The sequence below is a fragment of the Syngnathus acus genome, chromosome 15 (genome assembly GCF_901709675.1).
Source record: "Syngnathus acus chromosome 15, fSynAcu1.2, whole genome shotgun sequence".
In the NCBI taxonomy this organism is placed as follows: domain Eukaryota; kingdom Metazoa; phylum Chordata; class Actinopteri; order Syngnathiformes; family Syngnathidae; genus Syngnathus; species Syngnathus acus.
Window position 1 is genome coordinate 3831364 of NC_051100.1, and position 27088 is coordinate 3858451.

General features: G+C 41.0%; 1 protein-coding gene and 1 long non-coding RNA gene across 3 annotated transcripts in view; both read right to left on the reverse strand.

Annotated features, from left to right (window-relative positions):
- LOC119134565 (cGMP-dependent protein kinase 1) overlaps nucleotides 1-27088 on the reverse strand; it is a 54115-nt gene that overhangs the window by 22483 nt on the left and 4544 nt on the right. For both annotated transcript variants that reach the window (XM_037271362.1, XM_037271361.1), the window contains exons 2-3: nucleotides 21855-22021; nucleotides 6282-6395 (exon numbers count right to left, since the gene is read on the reverse strand). In XM_037271362.1, coding sequence (XP_037127257.1) covers nucleotides 6282-6395; nucleotides 21855-22021 — 281 coding nt within the window. The remainder of the gene's footprint in view (nucleotides 1-6281; nucleotides 6396-21854; nucleotides 22022-27088) is intronic.
- Nucleotides 1334-4724, reverse strand: LOC119134566. The gene is made up of 3 exons (XR_005100369.1): nucleotides 4714-4724; nucleotides 2784-2787; nucleotides 1334-1468 (listed from the first exon to the last, which is right to left on the reverse strand). It is a non-coding gene; the product is annotated as an uncharacterized LOC119134566 (long non-coding RNA).

Genomic DNA, 27088 nt, shown 5'->3' on the forward strand with positions numbered 1-27088 from the left:
CAAACAGCGGGGTGACGGCTACCCTGACACCGTTACCGTCACATTTCTCGTGGCTCGGCCGTTAGCGGCGTTGCCATGACAGCAGCGGGAAACAGAAGATTTCTATCCCTTTGGACTTTTTAGCTCCTCGAAGCTACGCTCAGTCTGTCTCGTTATTCCCATCCCCTGTCGTCGCTCGCTCGCTCATTTGCATATCTGCTAGAATATCATTTCCAAAAAACCTCCACCTCATTAGCTACGAGATTGTCTCATGAATTGTCCGTAGGCTAATGAGCCTTATTTGTCAACAATCATTAGAAAGTGGAAGTCTGACTCATTTTCAGCCGGCCGCATACTAATAAGGGGAACGTGTCAATAAGCCTTCCACTGAGGCTCATTGTTTCTTGAGCTGAATTGCCTTTTTTTTTTTTTTTTTACATGGTTTTTTGATCCTCAAGTGTAACTAAGGTCGGTTATACAGCGCAACGCGACGGGTGGTGCCTTGTTAAGAGTAAAAGTGCAAGCACCTTTGCTAACACGTTCGTCCTTGGCTTCTAAACGATGAAGCTCATTTCTTTTTCTTGCTATGTGCCTCGAGGAATTATAATTCAAAACAAAGGTTGAAGCATATTCTGCAGGTGTTTTTGTTTTTATCTTTAATAAATATATCTTCTGTATGTGTTTCATAATCATTCCCTCTCCCAACAGACAGATGCTAATTCGCGTATGTCGTTAGCTTGCTAACAACACTGAGCCACCTGAATAATTTGCTCAGTTCAAAAGTGTGAGTCAAGAGTTTCTTTCTTTTCAAATCTTTTCAAAGAGCCATAGGACCACTCGATACCGAGTTATTGACTTTTTTTTCTATATTTCGCGACTTCTAAAGCGGCTAGCAACAAATCAACTTTCACTTTTCATTCTATCCATACTCGGATTTAATTGTCCTTAAGTCTGCTCAAAGATTTAGTGTTTTCTCTAAATTTCAGTTTGTGTCAAAGATATCTCCTTTAAGATGAACTATTGCAACAGAATGGAACCAACCTTTCTTATAAGTGATAAATAAACGAAATAAAACAGGACAGAGTGACGGGCGTAGCAGCGGCATGTTTTACGATGTAAACACAAGCCGATCCGTCGTAAACTCAAAGGTCTATTCTCTACGACTGCGGGAGAAGATGCATGACACTGAGCAGGCATCATCTGCTCGCACACACTTGAAGGAAACGGAGACCCAAGGCTTCTCTCGTAAAAATGCTGCTCTCACTTTCAGATTTAGTAGCTTGTTTATCAAAAATGAAATACAATTCTTGAGCCATTTGAGGTACGTTAATGCAAATGTAATGAATGACCAGCTAAGTGTGGTATGAGTGTTCGCCCTGAGACTGGGAGGTCGTGGGTTCGATCCCCGGCCGAGTCATACCAAAAGACTATAAAATGGAACCCGATGCCTCCCTGCTTGACACTCAGCATTAAGGGTTGGATGAAATTGCTCTTGGGTGGAGATTTTTGTTGGATTTGGCCATTTCGAACTGTAGCTCTTTAAATCTATGAATACTGTCTATCAGAGGTGGGCATTCCGTCCCAATGACGGAATGGTATGTTCGTTTTTCGGAAGACAACAGTCCAAATAAAAGGCAGAATTGAGGATGGACGGAAGTGTTTTTCCATCTGTCCGTGTAATCACTCCTAGCCAAGGGGGTCAAGTGCCGACAAAAGTCCTCTCACACGTAATGTCTCGTGATTGTTCCAGTTGGTTACATGCTGTGATGATGTAGTACGTTTCATAAGGCCTCTTTACTCGTAATGTATACGTATGTGTGTGTACTTCAGGCTATTTATAGAGGCTCCCAATGTTCTCTAAGGCATGCAAACATCTTCAGCCGGATCCACACTAGCTGTTTGGATATTCATGAGAACGCATGTGGAGATGTCACGCCATTACACCGCCTCCAAAATACACAACTCTTCATCTTTCAGGACGGATTCAGTCATCCATCCGTCCGTTCGTCCGTCAATTTATCTTCTACCGTTATTTATTTCACAACATATTTTCACATTTTAATCATTGATTAAAGATTCTTGGCGTATTTGATTGATTTCGTTTTTTTTTTTTTTTCCTAATCACATAATATGGATGAGTGTGTATACATTAGCATGTTTGTTCAATTTTTAAAAAAGTAGTCCGGTCACGCTCTATCGGAGTCATCAATCATTTTGATCAATTTCCTGCAGCACGATTCGTTGCAAATATAAAAGCGGCATGACTCATTGGCAAGTGGACCTGATAAAAATCAAGTCATTAACTGCACTTTGAAAGATTACATACACATTTATTAAGGCCATGTCTCGTTAAAAAAAAAAAAAAGTTGAGAACAAGCAGCATCATTAACTGCTCTAATATGGACTCTTTCCATTTTTCACGTTTTATTTGGGGGCATTTTTCTGTTCAGGACTATACTAGTAAATAATTATAATTTGACATTTTAATCAGGACATAATCAGGCACTGTGTTTTTTTTGTAAAACTGTACCTTTAAATGATGGAATTAGATGATCATAAGTTAGCATTGCAAATATTGTTTTGATGAATGAACATTTACATTTTGTAGAATTAATCATGACAAATTGAAAAAAAATTTGGTGATGTTTATTCATGTCCATTTTGGACCAACAATGGGCCTTGATTGAAAAACTGAGGCAAAAACTGTTAAATACTTATTCTTATTCTTTGCTTTCTGGAAACGATGGCCAAAACTGCTGCTATGGCAACAGGCACGCTCCGTCTCCGCAGCTGCCGTTTGTCACGGGGCTCTCATGATTTTCCAAACCGTCATTCAAATGGGAGAAATTGTAAAACTCCAGATAATCCCTCGCGAGCCTGCATCTAATCCCTTGCAATACATTCATATGCGATCAAATGATCAAGTGTAAATGATCCAATATAAAGCCTGAGCGGAAATATGAAACACTTTAACTGATCGTAGTACGACGTACGATCAGACACGTGAATATCGACTCTATCAATTCCTTGCGGCGCGTACATTGTTGAAAGTGATTAATGTGGACAGCCTGTAGGCACAAAGCTGATGGCGAATACAAACGCGATAATGTTCGGGAGGTGAATAATATCTTTTTGAGGGCTGTTGTTTTTAAATGACGCCTGGAAGCTAGAAGAGAAAATGACAAATGACTTTGAATTTATCAGATGTGATAAAATGTTGGTCTATCTATCTTTAAGGACATTGTAATAGCTTTTATGTGACACTAAATTGTTGACGGAAATGGAACGAATGAATTTTCTTTCCGATATTTGTTTTTCATCGTTAGGGTCACAGGTGACTCCATCCTAACTAACACATTCACTGTGCCGCCCTATTTTTGCTTCACTCACGTTTGAATCCTAAAATTGTTTTTGCGCTCGCCCGCCAGCGGTAATAAGTCGATTTTCACCCTTTAATAGAAAAGATTTGTATCGTCTCTTCATTGTCTTTGAGTGCAAGCAGGCTCGTATGTGGGAATTAAAATCCAACCAAAGATCCAATTAAAGTGCTTTATTGAGCAACTGTATCCCCGCTTGCCCCCCTCCCACTCAAATATTATGTCCATTCACACTCCAATAAAAACCAAATGAATTCCTTTGTACATTTCTATCTTAAAACAGCAGGAATACCTCATCTGAGATCCTCAGTGACCCATCGATTGGAACCTCAAAGGCGCTAAAAGGAAAGACGCTGTGTCCCCTGTGGGAACTAAAACGCGACGAATAAGACCCTCACTACCCCCATATGGGTACCTGTTGCCATGGCAGCGGAAGCAAAAGGGGGAGGAGCAGCATCAGGTTGGCTGGTCAGCGCACTGGATCATGTGATTAGAAAGGGGTCAACAGGAAGCTCGCATGAAGTGGACCCATCGCACCTCAGCTAAACCCTCTTTGGCCTTGGGACTTGGGACACCCCCCCCCCCCCCCCCCCCACCCAACTAATTTGAAAACTGAAGTCACTGTTTCCAAGAACAACTACTTCATATCTGTGTTTCATGGAGACAAGCAAACTGCTATTCCAACCATTCCACAACAGCAAAACAAACATGTTCCTATAATAAGTTCAACCAGAACAGCAGACTTAATTGCTTCCAATGACAGCGAAGAGATATTATAAAAAGAAAAACAATTATGAACTCTACAAAGACTCTGCGTCCTCTTAAAATATTTTGTAATCTAACGGGCAAGAAGCTGTACTATAGCAATATTTAAAAAAAATCCGTAGTCATCGACTTACGTATCCCACCGGGCATCTTCCGATTATTTACGATCTTGTATATGACCCATAAAAACGACTTGACCGAGAGTCCGATAATGGCGCAGAAGAGGCAATAACTACTTTAAATGGTTTTGTATATACAGTATATTTATAGTACCTTATACAATCACATCATAACAGTCTTGCACATGACCAAAGGGAAGGATAAACATGATCGATTTGCTAAAATATTTACACAGGAGGGTTAAGGCAGGATTTGACTAATAATGATGATCTAAGCGGAAAGAAATCCCTCGTTTTGCCGCCATCAAATCCCACAAGATCCAATTATAAAGTGATCCCCACACGCGAGCTCGCCGTTGATTTATTAAGTGATCAAGGAATTCTGCCGTCATTCCGTGGCAGCGCGGCAATTACACACCCGTGAAAGTGTCGTCATTGAGTCTATTCTGGGTGCGCGGTTGAAGCCAGCGGACCTTAGATCACCTTTGGGGAATTTATTATCCCGAGTCCAGGAGCGCATTTGCAGCCATTTCCCCGTTTCCTGCCGCCCATAAACACGAATTCCTCATTCTGACACATTCTTATAACATACTTGTTCTCAACCATCTGCTCTCACTCCACAATTTTTTTGGGCTAAATATTCAAACGGATCGTCTGGCAGACCACCGACTGGTCGTCATGAATTCTGTGGAGCTAGCAGAGGGTCCCAAAAGGGGGTTTCGCACAACATCGAAAAAGTGGAAAACCTGTGGCGCAGAGCTGGATCAAGCGTCAAAGCGCTCATTGTCATTATACAGCCAGGAAAAACTTCCAGAAATCCATTTTCCACAGTAATTGTCTTTACATCAATTACATTTATGCCTCTGCCATCTAGTGGTGAATGGTGGTATTGCAATTGAAAACTAATTGATGTTATTATTTCCCCCAAAAATGTTTTTTTTTTTCCCAATGAAACAAAGAGCCGCTCAGAGTTTGTCCTGCGGGCCACCAGTAGCCTGTCCCTGCACAAGTCCTTCAGTTCCTCTCGTAATACACATCGTGGCCCTGGCGGTACTCTTTTTTTTGACTAATTTCCATGTCTGACTCCCTGTTGCTTTCATCTCTCTGTCCAAGGGCTCAGCACAGTAAGCCTCTAATTTGCCATTCAAACAACTCAGAGGGAGTGAGTGTCAAATGCAAATTTTATCATTGACCGACAGGGAGGATGGAAGCGAGCCTGAGTAATTCTCTTTCTTGCAGCAAGTGACCGCACAAATGCGCAAGATTGGCTAAATTTACACTGCACATCGAATATATTTTGCGAGTGCTTGAAGCTTTTTGCCGTTTGACATTAAATGTTAGCATTGAGCTAACCAACTTGTCAAACTTTAGTTATGTAACATCTATGCTATACGCGTTGTAGCGTTTCACATGATGTGTTAGCATTAAGCTAACAGACATTTGAAGCTTTATAATTACCACAACACCCATGCTAATTAGGTTACTGTCTGTTGTGTTTCATATTATATGTTAGCATTTAGCTAGCACACGTTGGTTAAGCAAAGCCATGGTTTTGGCTGAACATTTTAGTGTTAAGGAATACTTTAAAAAGCATGTTTTAATAAGAGTGATTTTAGATATGTAACGTATTTGAAGATGTGTTCATTTAGGCTGAACTTGCCTTGGAAGACAGATACCTGTACCTGAGATTTTTGTGCATCTTGAAAGAGACTTGGTTCTTAGCTGAAGATCCATTCCATGGGTTTTGTTTGTCTATTTAACTTGCCGTGACTCTTATCCCAACTGTGCCAATGGTGAGAAAATTGACTGAATTGTCACTTGAACCATGCGGTGGAAATCCGGCTTTATCAGGTAAAGGCATCTGTACTTCTCCAGTATATTCAAAGCCGCTACTTTATAAAGGATCATCTGGGCTATGGAGGATTTCTTAAATTCTATTCTCTGCCTCACAATTGTTTTCCTCCTTATCTGTCAAAGCACAAGGACATATTGCAGCACTGTGGATGTTTTGGTTCCCATCCAGGTGTCTGCGGAGACTCACTTTTGACAGTGGCGGTCCTGGTGCAGTTGTAGAGAATGGCCAGCTCCCCAAACACCTTCCCGGGGCCCATCGTGCACAGCTTTAGGCTCTCCTTTGTCACCTCCACTTTCCCGTCTGCAAAACAAGCGCACAGAGAGAAGAGGCCATGAAGCACATCGCTATTTTGAATTGCACACTCCAGTCCAGGTGTGCTACGCTCACAGAGTGGACTGATGGAATTGACTGGGTACATATCTGTGTGTGTGTGTGAGTGTGTGAGTGTGTGTGTGTGTGTGTGTGTGTGTGTGTGTGTGTGTGTGTGTGTGTGTGTGTGTGTGTGTGTGTGTGTGTGTGTGTGTGTGTGTGTGTGCGAACGATCGCTGTGTGAAGGCTTGTACTTCATTTTTGAGAGCATCCAGCCAGAAGGTTCTTGGCTCAGTGAGCTTGAAAAAGATTATTTTGTGACGTGGAACTTCGAGTGGGTGTTGCCGCTAAGCTACTAGCAAGTTAAAAAGCTGGCAGCTTTATCAAGGCGACAGACGCCATATTGCTTCATAGTCGACGAGTGACACTGTCAGAAGTAATAGTTTCAAAGTATATTGGAAGTTGATCTGTATCCTACGGAAAGATATTTCTAAAACAACACAGCATGTCTTGGTATATCCGTTCCGTAAAGCGTTAGCATTATGCTAGCTTACCCTCGATAGTGATATCAGAGCCAGAACAATGTCTGTCCCGAAAAACAATGTTAAAATGCCAGGCAAGGGGTGTGAAGTTTCACACTCACCACTCACTACTTCGCCCCCGTTGACAGCAATTATCTTTGTCCGACAAGATTTGTCTTCACATTATCTGCTTGTTGAATAGTGTGGCGTGAAAGCACGCACGGTCGTGTGTTGTCCTGACTTTCCTTCTTGGTTGGGTTCTGTTTTAAAGGCGGGTAAATCTACTAGCTTCTGCTCTGGCTTTTATTTTGCTGGGGTCCCTGTGGAAAAGGCTCATTTCAAATTCTTCAGCCTTCAATCCTCGAAGAAATATTTTTCTATATTTTCAAATAGAGAACACAGCTAACATATTTGAACTTTTATGTAATATTTTTGTTTTACTTGGGAAAATGACTGGAGTCGAAGATCATGTTTATTTTGTAGCTTGATGCTAATTACTTGGTTTATTTTGCGACTTGCGCTTAGTAAGTCAATCTAAGAAGCCTCAATAAGATAATATTACCACTTGCTTGAGTTTACGCTGAGTACTCTTCTTCAAGCACCTCATCTCTTGACAGTCATCAGAGACCAAACGCTCATTAAAGTAATATACTTCAATTACCGCCGGGCCTCGACATTAAAAGCTCATGCAGAAACACTTGATCCACACGATTTTTCCTCTGCCTTCAGACAGGACTCACAGAGAGGGCACGCTTTTGTAGAAACGCAGCGTACCGGCGGGATTTCAAATGACTGCAATGATTCACAAAATGCAAACTCATAAGAAAGAGTTGCGGGGAAGCTCTGCGGGATTTTGATTGTTTGTTCTTGTTAGAGAAGCCGAAGCAGAAAATAATTTTCCATGAATTTGTGTGGATCATTTCATGACGCGGTACATGAGAGGGAGAGAGACGGTCGTCACTTCTTTGAATGATATTTTGGTCGAGCGCCCTGCTGTTTTGATTGCCCACATTTGTCTTCTATCTTGTGTCCAAGTCATAGAAGAAAAATAACACTTTTCCGCTCATGCAGCAGCGGGATTCTATGAAAATGTCCCTCGGCTCTATTCTTGTAAATATTTTTATAATTCACTGAATGATTTTTAATCTGAAACCATCAACACAACAGGCAACCAAATGTATTTTTATTACACTCACGTAGAGTCAGATAGATTTTTCTTTTCTTTTTTGCATTTTGTGAACACTTCACTCAATAATGGCTGCCATTTTGAGAATTAGTAATTCACAGCATGAATGTAACGGTAACTAATATAATAGTCTGATTAAAGTTACTTTTCACCGACTGGGATGAAGTCACGTATGCGCCAAGGCAGAATTGACATTTAAATATGTCGGGATAAAAAATATATATACATATATTTCATAAAACCTATTTATGTTGAGACGTCAAGGAAAACCTCTATATGACAAAAAAAGCAGTCTATTTTAATTACCAAAAGGAAAAAAAAAGTATTTTTTATTTATTTTTCTAATAAAAATTATTCTGAAACATAACTGTTAAAAATGCACTTCCAATAAAGTATTTTTATGTTAAGCTAGGTTGTCAGCCTTTGCTCAAAGTAACTAATCAAGTAATTAGTAATCAGTTACTTTCAAAACAAAGTAATCAACAACTGACTTTTAATATCAAGTAATCTATAAAGTAACCAAGTTACTTTTACAGGTAACCGTGGCAACATCTACGGTGACACATTTGCGACACACGTCCATAATTATGAAAGCGATGGTTTGTAATCCGCTTTGGGCTCCCTCTTGGCACATTTTAGTCAAGCATTATATCGATGACTTCACACATCATTATTTCTTTCGGGGCGAGAGGTAATGAGAGCAGTCGCAACGAACACGATGGTATTTCACAGAAAAGAATAAAAAAAACATTGAGAGGTTTAATTTGAAGAGGTCAGCCTTTGAGAATCGATTAAGCTTTAAGCATGTGATAGACTCAACTGTTTACGCCCAAAGGGATGGCCAAGTGGTCGGTCATGTGATGAATAGAAATTGGAAAATTAGCTTTCACGCTTCAATTTAATGGAAACGGGCAAGGAAAATAAAAGCTCTGTTAGAACGAAAAACGCTTCGATAAATGAGGCCAAGTTATTGCTAGAAGTCTTTGGTTTGCTCTTGAGGAGAACGTGGTCCTACACACCTAAAAGGGATTCAGGATTTCAGATTCAGAATCTGGATCCAAAAAGTAAACCGGCTCATAACACAGCAAAGGGGGAAAAAATAAAAATAAAAATCCAAAACATTTACATTATTTCTCATCCATCAGACCTCTGATGTGCCAAGGTGAAATGATGGATGGTGTGAGAACATTGATGCGTTTGTCTCAGAGGAAAAAATGATTGATATGCTTCCCAAGACCTGGGACTTTAAACATCAAGATTAGTTTAAAGAGGCTCTCAAAGATAAGTCCGCAGGGAAACAACAAACTTGAGCTGCTGCTGCTTTGAGGCCTATTGGTTTTACTATCCGCCCCGCAAGCGGCACTGATGTACTCGTCCTCGGGGCAGAACAAGGTCAAGGCCCGGGTGATGTAAACATGCTCTTGCCGATTTAAACGGCGGCCTTCAAAACGCCGGGCTTGAAACGCCGCCGCTTTTTGACATCGATTGGTTTGGCGCCGTCCTACCGATTCGTCTGCATTCTTGGAGATTCAATAACATCGACTCTACGGTTGTGTTTCTTCGACAAATTGACTAAGGAGCAAACCAGTTGATGCTTTAATGGAGCGAAAATAAAACTAAAAACATTCCATTGCTACTTTGAACCGATTTTTTGGACACTCCCAAAAAGACACGGAATAATTGAGCTGCTTTTGTACCCTGGACACTTTGCTTTTAAGGATGGCACTTTTCAGATTTTAAATGAGACAATTATTTTCTGATCTTTTTGAAATGAGCCCATTTTAAGTGGGTGGCTCTGTCTTGTACAAGTGAGCAACTGTACACTGCGTCCCACATACCGCTGGGCCAATGGCAAACGTGGCTTTCATCTCCATGACAACCACAAGGTTGTGAACCAACTACAGATCCTTCTACATGCCAGAGAAGAGTCGAGCGTGCACAATATAACTGAAGGCCCATTGAGACATTTCACTTACGACACTATGCTATTTTTTAGTGTCAAAATGAATCGATTAATCGGCAACTAATCGATTATTAATAGACAACTATTTCGATAATCAAGTAAATCTTCAAAAGCAATGTTTTATGGTCAAATCGCCCAAATCGTCTGATTCGAGCGTCTCGACAGAAATTTCTCGTCATTTCGATTAATCGATGGAATAATCGATAGAACTGTTTCCAAAAATATTAAATGTTGTCATCCTTAGTGTGAATTGTAGCTTCCACCATTTTGTTTTCTCCCCGGTTTACACTGTGTACACGCCTTGAATAACGATTTTTGTCTTAAAAAGGCGGGCGGGTGAATTCCCATCCTCCCTTTACGACTGACAAGTCACTGGGAAAGTCGTTTAATAAGGCTGCTATTGTAGCGCTTTTCATGTTAGTTTCAGGTAAACATTTGAGGAGGGTGTTGAATGCACATGAAGAGAAAACATTTGTCACGGTTTGCGTTAACGACAATGGATCCCCGGCGTCGTCGGGTAATTGCACGACCTTTTGAAAAGGACACGACACAAGCGAGCAAGGATGTAACGACAACACGGACTTGACTTTGGATCTATGCGAGGATAAACGCGAGAGGTATTTTCAGGTTCCTCATGCACAAAACTATTAATTTCCTGTGGATGAAGCGTGTCATTAATTATTAAAGTCAGACGTGTTTGCCAGTTTTGGACCTCGCAGGAATGCTTTCAGTGAATAGCCGCATTGAAATTGATGAATGCGGTTCTTCTCAAAAGACGAGATCATTAAATGCAAGCAGGTTTGGCTCTAATTTCATTTTTTGTTTTTTTTTAGCATCTCATAAGGCTTGCTTTATGACAACGATGGGTGCAGAAGTTTCCAGCTCACCTCTGGTCGGAAAGAGTTATTCAAATCAAATGCAAATAGCACCACAGGCAAATAAACACGCCGCCCGCACTGGCCGGCGGATCTGAGGAGCGAGTAACCCCACAGCTGTGGACGTGTGGCCCAAAGTCAAATATGGAAGATGTAGAGCCTCGGAATTAAAAAGGCAGAAAATTCTGCATGTATAATAAATGTCATTAGATGATTTTTTTTTTTTTTTCTTCCCACCCTGGATGTGTCTCAGCCTGCCATCTTTTAGCCCCGCCCTGAGGATGTGAGGAGCTTTTGTCTTTGGAGGATCATTTGAGTGCACACAGCGGGACATTGGGACGCACCTCGGGAACTAAATGCCCCAACCCCAACCGATCCTGCCTCGAGATCACATGGGATTCTGGAGGCCTTCCAGAGAGCCGCTGTCGTTTGGGTTGACTTTATCTCTCAGTGGTGCTAAAAATATCGAGCAGTATAAGCAAGAGGAGTGACTGCTTGCTCTTTCTGAGCGGAATTATTTGGAGAGTTCTTAAAGACATGAAGCCCGTTGATGGTGTTTTTGATTGTACGGGGCGAGTTTTGATGAAAAGAGTTGGCATTTAAAGGTTTTCCAAAAAAAAAAAATCTGTTTTATTATCATTAACTCATTCACTGCCATGCTAGTTAAAATGTAGCTTTGACGTTTATATCCGTCAATGGCAGCGAATGAGTTAAGCAGGTCAAAATAATTTTCTTTCTATCAGTTGTTTGATATTTTGTTCTAAGGTCATTTTTCTTTCAATTCGAATATTTAGATTTAATTGTTTGTCCTTGTTTAACACAACTTTACTTTGTTACCTCATAGGCTTGTAAAATTATTTTTTATTCAGCAAGAGTACAAGTTCAATAGAAAATGGATGGACGGATGAACAGAGACAATTGGCTGTGAGAAACGACAAGCTGCCACCATCTCATACCACATCTTAAAAGAATTTAATTTCCACCCCACTTTAGCTCCTTTATCGTTTCCTCTGAACGACGAAATAATCTGTGCGAAAAGCACATAAAATTCTTTCGGGAGTCGTTCACACTGAGGCCGTTGCACATTGAAGGGTCAAAATTTACTCCCTCTTTCACTAGTGTTTTGCTATGAGGGGAGGTCATAAATATCAAGGAACAGGATGCTGGGGAATTGAAATCCCACCGAGGATAATGAAGTGTAGTGACACGTCATCCGGCTGGGTCTTCCGTCGCCACGTGGATTGGCCAAGGCTATCCTGAGCGAGTGGAACATTGTTCTTGTCCTGCTGATGAATGGGCCCGTGGGTGGTGTGGCCTATTGCCGTTGGCCTCCTATACATACGAGGACGTACAATGCACCTCATGAGCTCAGAGAAACACTAAATCGCCTTCTTTGTGACAGTTTGCTGAAACGAGGTAAAAGGCAAGCATTGCAATCTCTTTTGGTCAGACGCGGGTGCTATTCAACGGAGGCTGGAAATCTCCATCTGCTTTCTTTGATAGATGAAAGATGAAATTGCTGTTTATTCACAAAGTGAGCGGGTATCCCCATTCTAGATAATCACATGACGGATTTTTTTGTTTTTAAGCTTTACAAAAACTAAGGACCAAATCTGTGGCAGGGTGAGTAACATAGATGCTGACCTACCGGCACGGAAACAGGAGTTGATTGATATCAGCAAAAAAAAAAAAAATCTGAAAATGACTTTCCCCCATCGCCAAAGAATAAATCCACATAGTAAAAACAAATAACAGTAAAAGCAGCACAGACACTGACGCTAATACTAGTCAACTGATAAACTATCGTCCGGGGTTGCCGTGACAACAAGATGTTGCAACAGATTGCCTTAAGAAACAGCAAACAGACCCAAGAAGCAACACCGTAAAGAACCATCAGATCCTTCTAAAACCAAACCTACAGACACGAAGATATTTATAGCAATACCGGCTCAAGCGAAATCATATTCTTATCAAGGAGGCGAAACGTTTGAGGCTAATTTACGACACGTCTTGAAATTTTACAGTGTAATTCCCTCTGATGAAAGAAGCGATGTATCGAGAATTATGGGTTGGATACAAACCGAAGCCTAAAGTGAACAAAAACGGTAAAACATTAAAGTGGAGACTTATGTGATATTAATGAATTCCTGAGAGGAAATGAAAAGAATCCTGCTAGTTGTTGCTTCTCGCTTGATGTAGGTGGAGGGAATATCGGCAAGAGGACGATGCAGACATGGAGGGAGACGACAATAAGTACAACACGAGCAAAAGTCCTACAGAACAAAAAACATCTGAGGAACACCATTACATTTGGTGTCATAATTAAGGCCCGACTAAAATTGATCTGTGAAAGCCAAAAGTTAAATTAATTTTAATTTAAAAAAAAAAAAAAAGAGTAAAGTGGTCCCTTAAACCTTACAACAATATATTTCTGAGTTACAGCCAGAACTGTTTGAATGTCTCGTGATGCTAACAAAAGCGCCGCGCTTTGTTACGCCGCGCTAGCAGTTGACGCGCGCCATTACAGTCCTCCGAAATTAGTTTCATTAGTATGCACGTCCTAATTCGCTCGTTTTCTTGTCAAAGCTAACTTTTGAAGCAAGAGAGAAGCTGTAAAGCTAAATGGCCTTGAACTAAATACCCAAATTGGACAAAAATGAGCTTCAGCGTTTCCTTGTCCAGGAAACGCTCCGTTATCAAACTCCCGCCTCGCGACACTCGTAAGAAGCCCGGAACGATGCAAACGCGACTGTGAAAAGCGGGAACTGCTCGGCCTGCTCCTTCAATGTCATTCTGGAGCTTCGCATCCGGGCCGACGCAGCTGCTTAGCCTCGATGAAAAAGCCGGCTGCGGAAATGAAAGAGGCCCGCGATAGCGGCACGCTGGGCACGCTATTCATCTGCATCCTGGTGTCGTCTAATTGAGTCCGGTCGGCGTGAAAGTAACAGTACGTGCCCGCTCGGCCGTCTCTTAACCGCTAATTACGTTTGGTGGATATGACAGGATTTTTTTGTTGTTGCTGTTGTTGCTTGCACTCCTGACCCGACAATCAATCAGCTTGCCGACACGTTGTCACCGCGATGTGAAGCTAATGAAGGGAAGTGTAGTGATGCTACACGTGTTCAGCTGTATTATTTAAAGGGAAACAGAGAGGGGGGGCTGCAGATTGTGGGCTGAGGCCATTTTTGATGGGATTGGAGTCATTTTGAGAAATCCCCGGCTTCAACGAATGATGCAAAAAGGTGAAAGCAGGCCAAGTGGCACAGACTGCCAGTTGGCTCTCGTAAGTGTCAGGACTCAAGTATTGACGCCGACTTGATTCCTCAAAGTATTGGCCACATGTCAGATGAGCTCAAATGATGAAGACAAAAGATGTCAGTAGCCTCAATAATTCAATAAAAGTGCAGAAAACCTTCGTGGAAGAAGCCATTATTACGCTTTTAAACACCCCCCACGCGCAATTCCTTATGCAGAGAAGACGAAAGACAATCATTGTTACAGTTTTTTTAATCATTTAAGTGCAAACAATAACAAATATTATTTACCGGCCCTATCTTGAGGCATATTGGTAACAAAGAACTATGTTGACGTGAGGGAGGAGCTTCTTTAAGCCAAACCAATTGAAAAGTTTTGAGTCAGGTTTATTCATTTAAAAGGTAGCACTTTGCTGCCATCTTGTGGCATCGACAGGCAATTATAAACCTTTTACAGGGGGTGTCAATTTGGAGTTTTGCTAGTTGCCGCTGGGCTCGGTCGCTAACCCCCACGAATTGCCGAGAAGGCTGGGTTTAATTTCTGAATCTTACAGTTATGTTTCTGTAGAATAAACACAGACACCTAAAAACTCACGCACACACACAAAAACGGGATAGAAATACATATATATTGCACTTTAGCGGGGTCTGATGGTGCTTGCTGAAGGTAATCCAAGTTCAAAAAAGAAATCAAACAGAAAATCTTGAACTGAACTCAACAAGAAGTGTGAAGGGAGAGAAATTGAAAAGAAAGCAATACAGTAGTATGTCAGTCACTCTTGATTCCTTTGACTTATCCAGATTGAAAATCCCTCCAAGCAAACATTTTCTCATCAACTTTCAAGTGTATTTTCCGTTTGTTTTGCAGCTCGACAAGCGTAAGCATTTGTCTTAATTGAAGGCAGCGCTCAGCTGAAGGGACAGCGTATTATTTATCTAAAGGAGACGTATTATGGAAAATTAACTTTTTAATTACCTCTGCATAAATAGTTGATCTCCGGAGTGCCTGCCCAGCCATAAAATGTACAATTTAACAACCAGGTGAATCTTTCGTCAGCTGCCTATTTCTGAAAATGCGTCTGCGAGCGAGCTGCTCTGAATTTTGATTTGAACGCAACAATGACGCTCATTTGCATAATACTGTCCTCACACTGAGTTCTTTGCCCATGACTTGGCAGCTACGCTGGAAAAGATCAAGCTAGTTCCAAGTAACCACGAGAGACGAGTCGTCGTGATAACGAATATTCACACCCAAAACAGAATTCGACATTGTATAGCTAAAAAAAACATTTTTGCTAGCTTAGCGCTAATATAGAGTGCTAGGCTAATAGAACTCTTACCTCCAAACAACTGCCAGAAATTTCACAAATATTCTATGAGGACATCTGGGAACTTTAGATTTGTGAAAATATATATATTACACGTCTTTTTTAAGCATGCTAAAAAGCAAAGCTCACTTCGCATTTATTGTGCCTCAAGTCGAGGAACTCTCAAAAGGTATCAGAGCTTGTGTATCATTACTAATTACGTCTTTCACGGCGGCGCAGTCGTCGGCCTCTCAGGAGCTAAAAATGGGCATCCCGCCTGACACAAAGGCAGCCTCGGCCTTTATCTGTCGAGAGAAAATGAGGGACAAACAAAGACGGAGGATAGTAAGATGGCAATGAGCCGAGATGGCTGGACGGAGGACGAAAAGAAAGACAAGGCGATGAGTGAGTGGAGGACGCGAGTGACAAGAGGACAGATTGAGGTCAACGCGGGGAGAGAATGCGAAGCGGAGTGAAATGGAGGGAAATGTGTCTGTCACACGGAGTTTCAGAAGTTGGAATTAAAAAACAAAGTACCTTTGAGAGTCTGTGTGGGTGTCAAGTGACAAGGACGTGACGGGGCAAGAATGAAAAAGCAACTTCTTGACGTCCAATTTCGGCCTGCTAGCTTAGCATTCAAATATTAGCCTTTAACTATTACTACTCTTTAACTACTACTTGTGTGAAAAATATTGTTTCAATGACTGAATTAAAAGCCCAATGATTCATTCAAGACTTGTGGCATTAAATTTTAGTGAGCTCCATAAAGACATTTCTTAGAATGAAAATATGGAAATATGGAAAGCAGCCCCTTCATTGCACAAAAAAAGCAGACGTTTAAAATTCTTAACAGATTGCGTTACACTGCGTCCAAGCTCAATAGAACGGTCTTGTTGGATTGCACTCCATCAAATCAGACTCTCAACAGTAAATATTGGCTGAAATTTAAAAAAGCTGACTAATTTTCCGTTTGTGTTTGATCAAAACAACACATTTGCAAACATCTGTTTTTACTTGGGAAAGTAACGACCGAGCAAGTAATCGAATCAGTTTCTCGTAAAATTTTAATTGTCAGCTAGTTTATTTTTAATAAACAATTGATTAGTAAATAATAAATGGGGCTTTTTTTTATTAAATACGATTTAATGCAATTTTTTAAATCCAATTATTTGATTAATCGATGGCTAGGATAATCGATTCCAAAAATATTTGATATTGACAGCCTTAACTGTAACAGCTTTGTGTTCAACTAATTCAGTTTTGTTGGGTGGTGTGCCGTGTTTTCAAACAGCGCTGCTAAAGTGCATGAATTTTTCAAGCGGCGACGCAAAACGCAGTCAGTTCACTTCACGCAGAGTTGGAAGTGAAGTATAATTCTGAGTGGGCTTTATTAAATAAACTTTTGATTTAATTACACTCGGCCTTTTTTCCTTTGCCAGAAAGTGCCGCCGCTGCTAGCGGCAATCGAAACGGACATGCACAGCAGTCTGAATGGATTTGTTTTTATTAACCAGGTAAGTTTTTAATTCCAATTCCAGACCTCCCTTTTCCACAATGGAATCCCGATAAGCCTTTTATAACTGCGATGAACTTGACAAAAATGACGTGTCAAATAACATCAGGACACGACATCACGATGGATTTTCCATTTTAATCCTGAGTAGTTGAAGCGGCGTTCCCCCTGAGGCCGTCAAAGCAAAGTGTGTCAGTCTTACTTGGCTTTGAGAAGAAATGTGGCAACACTGACAACACTTTTAAGGTCTTCTTCGCTTAAATTGCCAGGCAACCCTGACAGTGCTGCAACTTGAGTCTTTCTGCAATCACAAGCATTTGCTATTTTCATACCGCTTATCAGCACGCCAAGAGATGACGATTCGGAAGGGGGATCCTTATCATCGGCACGTGGACGGAGCGATAATAACGCCAGAGTGGCGGTAGTCGTGCTCACCAAAGGTGCTCCTCCTAATTAGCTTCACAAACGGTGTCCTTTTCGCACGCGTGACAATCAGTTACACTCTCGCGAGTCCCCTGATTGCGTCGAGAAGGTTTGGAGCAGATTACGGAGCACCCGACTCAAGTCCACCGGTGACCGTTTCAAGATGAAGTCAAATTTAAGACTTGAACAAACAAAACGATCTCAAGAGTTAGCAAAACCACAACAGGATCAAAACCGTCACCGCTTTAAATTACGATTGGGAGTCATTAAAGGCATCCCGGATAAATTCCCACTACTGCTTTCCAGTGCAAGGTGACAGATGCGATAAGATGCGGTGAGGAAGCCAAAAGAAATGATCCAGCGACAAACTATAACGGATGAGATGTATCGGCGGAGTTTTTTCAGTTCCCAGATGTTGTTTGAACATAATGAAAGATGCGTATCATAAAGGCGGGCCAGCTGCTTGAGTGTCGCCGTATCAAGAGCCATTAAATTCGGCTCTTCCTACAAGTGCTGAGCAGGTAAACACAGATGAGGAGCTGAAGAAAAAAATTCTCAGAGCATCATTTAAATATGGAAGCCCGGCATAGAAACTGTCAACGTACCCCCCTCTCGATAGCTAGCTCGTAAAACGTGCACCAGGGCGAGCCAGACATGCATCATTCAGTATTGACAGCATGAGTGCAGACACCTTTGTGCATGGAATGTATTTGCTCCATAAATCCAAATAATTCTCTCTTTGGCTTGGAAACTTTTTTAAGGGCAAGTCGCAAAGAGTGAAACAAGTTGTATATCAGTTCTTTGTGCTGATGGGGGACAAAAGGATTAACTTGGTCGAAGAGATGTTAATCACCTCGAATTGTGACGGTTCTTTCGTTTATCGGCTTTCTACAGCGCTTGTCTAAAGTGAAGTATTCTGGAGTTTTTGGAACTTGCAAATTTCACACGGGAAGTTCATTGTGGAGGGATGACATCATTTGGAATTTTAAGATCGTTCACAATAGTCATACCTCATCCGAAATACCTACTTTGGTGCTGCTGTTTTGGTTCGCAACTGAGTTCAAATAGCATCAAAACTATGGTGTCCGTAAACTGAAACAATATCTGAACTTTTACAAGAAAAAGAAAATCATTTCATTTTTTTTGACAGAGACAATTTAAACTGCCGTCAACAATTTTCACAACAGTAACTCGTTCTAATAGCGATTTATCCAAACGTGTCTGTGTTTACAATTTGTGCCTTTACTCACTTTCAACTTGCGCTCATTAGGCAGCCCTTTTTTTTCCTCTGAGAGTCATTTTCAAAAAAAAAAAAAAAAATCCCCCAGCTGCTGCAATTGAACCCATCGTGTTCATTTTGCAAATGTTTAGCTCGAGCCCAGTTTGGCACTGTTTTTCTGCCATCCAAACAAATCCCTAAATCTCCTCTCCCAGTACTCTGGATTAAAGTCGGCCGATTCACTGTTCGCTCCGTCAGCCGCAACATAGTACGCAAGTATCGGTGTAATTTAGCTTTTGGGTCCATTTAGATACGTACTTGCATTTGATGGCGTTTGACGAGAAGCGGGCGGCTGTTTTGTTGTCAATACAGTACTCTATTACTTATCGTCATTAGCCACCTGTCCCGGCTGTTTATGGCCCTCGTCTCCATAGAAACGCGTTTGTCTTTCAGGATCCGTGTGGGCAAAAAAATAATAATAATAATACAACAAAAGTTCATTATGGCGCGCCTCATCAAAGCGGTGAGCCGGCGTCCCCTCTGGCTCGTCTGATGTCTCACAATGATGATTCATGTTAGCTACCGGGGGCGAACGGGGGAGCCTGTGACGGAGAAGACGCAACCTTTTCTCGGGAGAATTTAGTTGGAAATTCAACAAAAGGTTAGCCGCTACGGGTATAACGAGACTTCTACTTTTCATCAGGATGCGCCTCCAAAAATGTCTTGAAATAGAACGAGAACACTCCAGGCACACGGCCAACTTCTAAACATTTAATTTCCCAACTGAAATATATTTATTGATAAAAAAAACACTCATCTTTCTCTGGCAAAAAAATGGCTAGGCAAAAATTGCTACACTGTAAACAAAAAATTCTGGCCAGACCGCAGGTATATTTTTTTTCATATGAAATCCCCGTATAGCCTCATGAAACGATACTACCCACTTGACAAACACAATTTGTCCACATTTGCCAGACGACACCACGTTTGACAGACATCCTCTCACCGCCCCATAGCAAAACACTAACGATCATCGAGGCGAGCGAGCGACACTTCATTTGTTTCGACAATGATGTACGACACCGAGCTGACCGGGTTTGACATTGTGCGACGGACGACCGAGCAGTCGCTGTGGAACGAAAAGTCACGCAGCTACAGAATGGACCTTTTAACAAAAGCGCGTGTAGCCTGTGGTTTGACGATTTTTATGCAAATGAAGCAGAAGCCTGGGACAGGTGTACAGGTGTAAAAAAAAAAAATAATAATAAAGTCATTTATGTATGTTCTATACATATATAAATATATGTGTATATATATATATATATATATATATATATATATATATATATAAACAAATTAATAAAATAAAAGTGAATAAACTTAAAAGATAAGCAATTGAAAACTGTAAATTTACATAAACTCACCCAAAGGCTCCAACAAAAAAAGCAATATGGCAGCCATGTTGACATATTTCCAATACGCTTGAATTCACAAAGTCCCTCCACAATTAAGTCTCGTGCAGATGTGTCTTTTTTTTTCTCATCATTGTGAGTGTGTTGCTATTCATCACATCTCGTGTGACAACTTTGGCCCAGCGGAGACCCCAAAAATGACAAAAACAACCTCCAGGACGTTTATCTTCCGGTCGCCGCAATCAACACTCATTACAGGAACAAAAAAAAAAAAGAACTCAATAGACACCAGATTTTGTTTCCAGCTCAACCTCTCCAAGCGCATTGTTTCAGCCATTACAAAGCTCGCCATAAGCAAATGCGTTTGTTACTTTAGTCCGAGATATAATCCCTGATTTGCTTGGAGCGCCTCATCAGCGGTGAGTGCTTTTTTGCATTTTATCTGCGTGATGACACGTTCGATGGCTGCCATCCTCGTCTGCGTGTTGCTGATAAGCCAATGATGTCATTCTTGTGTTGTGATGACAAAGTACACACAAGGGATCCATGAAGTCAATCAGTGACTTTCCAAATCTACCTGCGGCAGGATAAAAATCGAAATAGCGCGTTTAAAGGAACTTTTTTTTTTTTTTTTTTTACAAACGAAGGACAAAAAGGAAGGCAATTTGTGTTGGGCAGGCTATTTGTCACAACGCTTCTTGGCGAAACGTCACACCGTTGGAATGTCTGTTTATTACTTTTAAATTGGATCCCCATTTGTAAGGAACATTAATTTTTGGAATGGGTCAAAATCAGTGAGAAACGCCCTTGGTGTCCTCAACGGAATCACTCAGTCAGAGCGAAAACGGAGCAGAAAAACAAAAAGTCGGAGTTGGAGGCCAAACGCTGCACCGCATTGACAAATAAAACTTTCGCAAATGAAACATGTAACCATATTGAGCTGCTCTGCTATCACCTGAAGGCTAAAAGAGTGAGGCAAATAGAAATGTTCTAATTTTATCTGATGGGACTGATTCATATCTCAAATGTAATCCTGTTTTCAAGTCATGTTTCGGAACTCACCCCAATGACTCACAAAAACAGCATTTAACATTCCTGCTGTCATCGTAAAACTCGTTGTCTGCTCATTCAATGTACCTGCCTGACAGGCATGTGGAAAATAAAGCAAGGAACGTAGTTTTATATTTAAAAAAACAAAAAAACAAATTCCAATAGATCTGCTCAAAACAGCACCAGGACAAATCGAACCTCCGGGAAATGCGGGAGGGATGAAAAGATCAATATCGGCATTCTCCAAAGTACGTCATTGACCTTTGTGCTTAACATCATTTCACAAGAAGCCATCTGATGGCTTCCCGCACACATTCTTCACACTTGTGAGCAAAGACCAGGAAAATCTTTCACGTCAGCGTATAAAGCCGCTAAACCGGTCAAAATATGTACCGATAACCGGGTCAAATTGGAGCAAGTAAAGGTTCGGCTTATCGGATGTCTCTGAATGATGATCTATCCGCTGTATATCTATAGAGATATATGTATAAAGATTTATATATAGATTCCATCATGAATTATTATACACAGATATTGCCGCAGTATATTTTTTGTGCTCATCTCGACGGTGATTCGGAAAAGAATTTATTGGGGCACTTGATCATATTTGACTGTGGCAAAAATTACTTTTCATAGATCCAAACAAGACAGTGCAACAGTCACTCACGTTATTATTTATAAAAAAAACAAAACAAAAAAAACACGAATTTTCATGCACTTGTCGTACCTTCCATGACGTACACCAGCGAGCCCACGTCGCCCTCCTTGATGATGCAACTGTCCTTTCCATACTCCACCGGGTACATGCAGTCTACAATCTCTTGGATCTGCGACAGTTCCAGGTTCTTCATGAAGTCGTTGTCCAGGATGGCCTCTTTGATAAGATCCTTAGACCTTGGAAGACAAAAGGTGACGTTACTTGATCGGACTTAGAAATGCCATGGGCGGTACATGAAGGGATCAAATCAAGTGCAAGAGTCGACCGGTGCAAATGTCGACGGTGGGTGTCCACCAGCAAAAGATTTCTTCCAACAGAAACATGTTGTAGTTCCTCAAATAGCGGCCGACGCTAATAAGAGTCATGGAATGAAAAAAAATAAAAGATAAAATACGCCTGTGTGTTTTCTGACATTGTCAGTGTATAAATGTTGCTCCACCGTTTGTGTTCAGATACCTGTTGCTGAAAGACTTGTAACACCGTGCTACCGATGCTATTTGTTAGACATTGCTTGTTAGCATTAAGCTAAACAGCATCCTCCAGGCGATTCGCTTGCATGGCTCCTGAATGCAGCATACAGGTTTTGTTTTTTTGTTTTTTTTTATTTTAAATCACTCAACGGCAACATATTGAACTGGAGCTAATTGCTCCCATTCAAGGTAGCAAGTCTGAAGGCCAAATTGGCCTTGACGCATCTAAGAAACGAGAGCATGCTGCAAGCGCGTCACAATTAATTCTACTTAAGTCGAATGCGGCGTTGTCAAGATACAGCCGGGCGCACAATGCGATCGCTCGATGCCGTCGACTCATTTGAGCGCGACGCGTGAGCCTCTTGATCTTTGCCAGACAACAAGAGAAGAAGTTTGACCACATCCTGAGTAGTCATCACAGGCGCTCATTCCACAGAGCGTGTCGGCTTTGTTTTTGCAGGACCCACCGGGTTAATGATATGCATCGAGGTTCATTCGACGACAAAAAAAAAAATATAGTAGTCCGCCTCTGAGAAGAAGCACCCGTTTTATACATTTATTCATGACCTGCCTCCGACTTGCTTTGTGCTCATTGGCCTTTGGAGCTGCAAAATTTCTCTGAGCATTGCGGACGCGGATCACCAGAGGCGCCTAAATACAACAGCAGAAATGGATATGTGTTTTTCTTGGCCCGAAAAAAAGAAAATAAATAAAATGCCTGTAGCGCTCTGTCATAAACCTTCTCACAATACCAATTTCAAAAAGCCCTGAGAAAGTATTAGAACTTGTAAACAAGTTGCCTTGATTTAAACTTTAGCAAATGAATGTGGAATAAAAATGTTGGTTTAAATGAAGCTGTTCAATATCATTTCTTGGTATCAATCTGCCAAATGAATATGCTCAATCGTAAATTAGTTGTCATTGTTTTTTTTTTGCGGGGAAATTTTACGTATCTGTCTAGTGGTATCGGTACTTGGTATCAGTATCGTCGACTATTAAAGAGTCGTGTACTCATACTGGTATTGGTCTGGGAAAAGGTGGGATCAAAAATCCCCAATTAGAAGGAGCCCAAAGCACTACTTTTGTCTAAATAGAGCTCCTCAACTCACTCCAATATCATTTCTTGGCACCAAAATGCCACAAGATGGCAGCAAAGCACTACTTGTGACCCAATTGAAGCTCAGCAACTCCGACATAGTTCGTGTTATTGACGAAACTTTCAGGGCTCGGATCTTCCAGTGTTACAGAAGTTATCTTTGATTTCATCTGACCTTTTTAGTCTTTCCGCAACTCACCTGGTTCAGTATCTTCTGCCCGTATCTTATCTGATTTCATTTCACCCTTTGTTAGATGATCTTGTCTCATTCTCTGTCTCATTGGCTCTAACTCTGTTCCATCTCATGTAATCTCATTTCATTTCACTTGAGCTTATCTCAAGTGCGTTCTCGCCGCGTCATGTTTGCGAGGCAAACGGAGGCGAGATGTGTCAATCTATTATGTTTGGCACATTGTCACCTGCAAAGCTTTTGGCACCTTCACCCACCCACTCACTAAATGCTCACTAATACCTTTGCGGTAGGCGTTTAAGACTCCTGAGAGTGATACCGAAGCTCAGAGATTTGCGCAGATGCGGGTGTCGCTTCTATTTTTGTTTTACAGTGTCCTTTTTTTCTCTCTCAGCGGGGCACAGGGACTCGTTTAAAGGATTTGACGCTGACGAGCTTATTAAAGGGAACATGTCAGGCGAAAAGGGAAAGACCAAGTGGCAAAACATTGGAAATCTATTATTTTTTGCAAATGGGCCTCATTAACCTTATTAGACTCAAGAGGTTTGTCGCCTCTTCATGTTTATATGTTTTGCCTCTTGGGGTGACACTGAGCAGACGGCAATAAAAATAAAAAAAAGCCTTCCCTCTTTTTCGTGAGGGCGAATATATCAGACTGCATGGCAATGTTTAGGGCCGAGCAAGTGGGGCTTTCCTTAAAAGGGCAAACTATGCTATTTTATTAAAAGTGGGGGTGGCTCCGAAGAAGAAAGCGCCACTCTAAGGGAGAGGACGCTTGCATTTTGGAGATCTCTCTTGTAACAAAGATGGAGTGGGTGTGAACCAAATGAAAGGAAAACAGGAACACTTAGCCAAATGCAACAGGAATTATCAAAGGACGTCAACAATGGCTGTGGTTTTTATGAAAATAACACTCTGGAGAGAAAAAACATGGGTCGAGAAAAATTGAATACCACTTTGGGACTAAAAGCATATTTATGGAAAAAAACAAACCCCTCCAAGCCGTCCATCTGCAGCTATGTCTGCATTTACTATGGCCAAGGCGCACACATCTGAATGAGCAGCACAATGTCCATTAAATTGAAGCAGAAAATGCCAAAAAGTTGAATTTTACTATTTTTAATCACTATATATTTGGTCTTAAATTAAAAATATATATATATTATATATGTTATTTATTCATTTATTATTTAGTAGTGAAAAACCTCTTGCTTCTACTGCCTTCTACGATCATTTTCCACTAAAGTTACCAAATATGGTTCCTTGCCTTTAAGAGCTAGCTACCAAGAGAAGCTCCTCAATGTCGACTTTTGCAAAGAGCCCAGAGTGCAGATTTTCCCCGCAAAACAAGTTAGAATTAAGTAGAGATGAAAAATCATTTATCTGTGCTATGATGATGATGATGAGAAATATGCCATCAGGACGCCATTAAAAGCCCCAGTGAGCGAGTCTTAATGGTAAAGGCACACACGATAAAAGGTTTAGTGCACAAATGATTATTGTAATGAAATTTTCATGCGAGTGAGTTGTTCTTATCTCACATCCTAAGCCCGCGTCCAGACTCTTGCATTTATTTATGAAAGTTTAAAGCCAGATGAAGCACATAAAGATAAACGAAAGGGGGAACCGGTTCCAACGCAGACTCGGTGGTGACCTTTTAGCTGCTCCACACAATAAGCAACTTCACTTTTAATGACGTTCTTAGAGCTAACTTTGCTTTTTTTTTTTTTTTTTTTGCCTGGTCTGTCTTCTTAGTGTCTATGTGCTCTTCCCATCTCTGTGCTGAAGTGTCGGTCAGATGCTTTGTAATTTGTTTTTTTTCCCTATGAGCTGCAGTAAAGAACGAACGAACGAATGAATGAATCAATAAAAATACCTGACTGACAAGAGATAATACCTTTCCATTTTAGCGAGCCTGGCATATCTATTTTAAATTTGTAATCACTTGCAAAATATATCTATTTATATATTTTCCAAACCCTGTAAGGATTCTGATTCTGTGTCTCTTAGCGACCGTCGTGCTATCAATGCGCTAGCTGGGTTAAGAGCGAAGAGCGGTTGCGTCAGCTCTCCCGTGCTGTCTATTGAAAATATATATCTATAATAAACACATAGACTTCTTGTTTTAATCCGCTTCTTTAAATAGAAAGCCTTGAGACAATTTTAATCAACACTTGGACCAGCAAGCAACTCAAACACACAGCTAGCTAAACCATCAATTGCTAACACGCAATTATTAGCAAGCTAGCATGCAACTAATCAACCAACTAATATATCAACACAAATACAACTAAAATCTTTTGAGTTAGCATAAAAGAAGGAGTCTTAAAGGAGGATAGCTAGTCAAATCTTAACGTAAACACTCACGTGGGCTGCGAGGACTCTTCGTCAACGTCCTGGCAGTTTGTTTAAACGCGCTCACTTTGGCACACTTGAGCCCATCCCCAAAGAAAACGTGTGGAAAATTCTCCCGCGCTGAATCAGACTGCCTTTGTCCACTTTTTCAACTTTAACCTTCCGGTGCTAGCAAACGAGACGTGTTGGGCATACAAGAGTGGTCAATGATGTGACCTGTCATCGTCAGATCCCTGCTTCGATTTTGTCTTGATGACCCTTGAACTTGCCTGCTGGACCGTGTTCTTACACCAACGTCATACATGATGGAGACTGACAAATAGAAAGAAATTCTTTTTTTTTTTTTTAGGAAAGTGCAACACGTTTTTGTCAACTTTTTAGAAAAGAAAAACATCCGTGGTTTGTCTTTTTTCAGAAAAGGACCACATTTCTGGTTTATCCTCTTTTTATCAAAGTATAAGAGCCAAAGCTTGTCTTCTTTCTAGGAAAATGCAACAAGTGCGCTTTGTCTTCTTATAAAAGTGGAACATTCATTTTTCTTCTTTTTTTTTAGGAAAAAACATCATATATGGGTTGTTTTGAGGGATTTTTTTCCTTTTTTTTTTAGCACATGTTTTTATTTGCCAACCTTTTCAGTAGTTAGAAATATTAATTTTCTTCAGTACTTTTATCTGACTTTGGAGCACGTGTTTACTTCCCCCTCGGTGACACTGATAATGTGAGAGTGGCTGTCAGTCTTTCTCAATGTGCCTTGGCTTGACTGGCAACCTTTCGCCTAAAGTGCCTTTTACACCTGAATAATATGAGCGGAATATAAAAAAAATATATGGATGGAGACATTCCATCACAACCGCCGCACTCAATTAACTAATTCAGCAAGCCATCAACTATTCAAACGAAGCAATCATCCAACAATGAAATGTGCCTTAATTACTTTATGACAGCCTAAAACGAATAAGAGGGTATTTATTATAATGAGGTAAGAGGTGAGGTGGAATAAAATTGTTAGGTAACACGGTTACTCTAAATTCAAATCTTTGGAATAAAAGATTTTTGAACACCATGCTTGTCCTACAGGTGCTCCACCTGCTGCGCCTTCCGCAGCATTACGCACCGCGACGCACCAAGCACG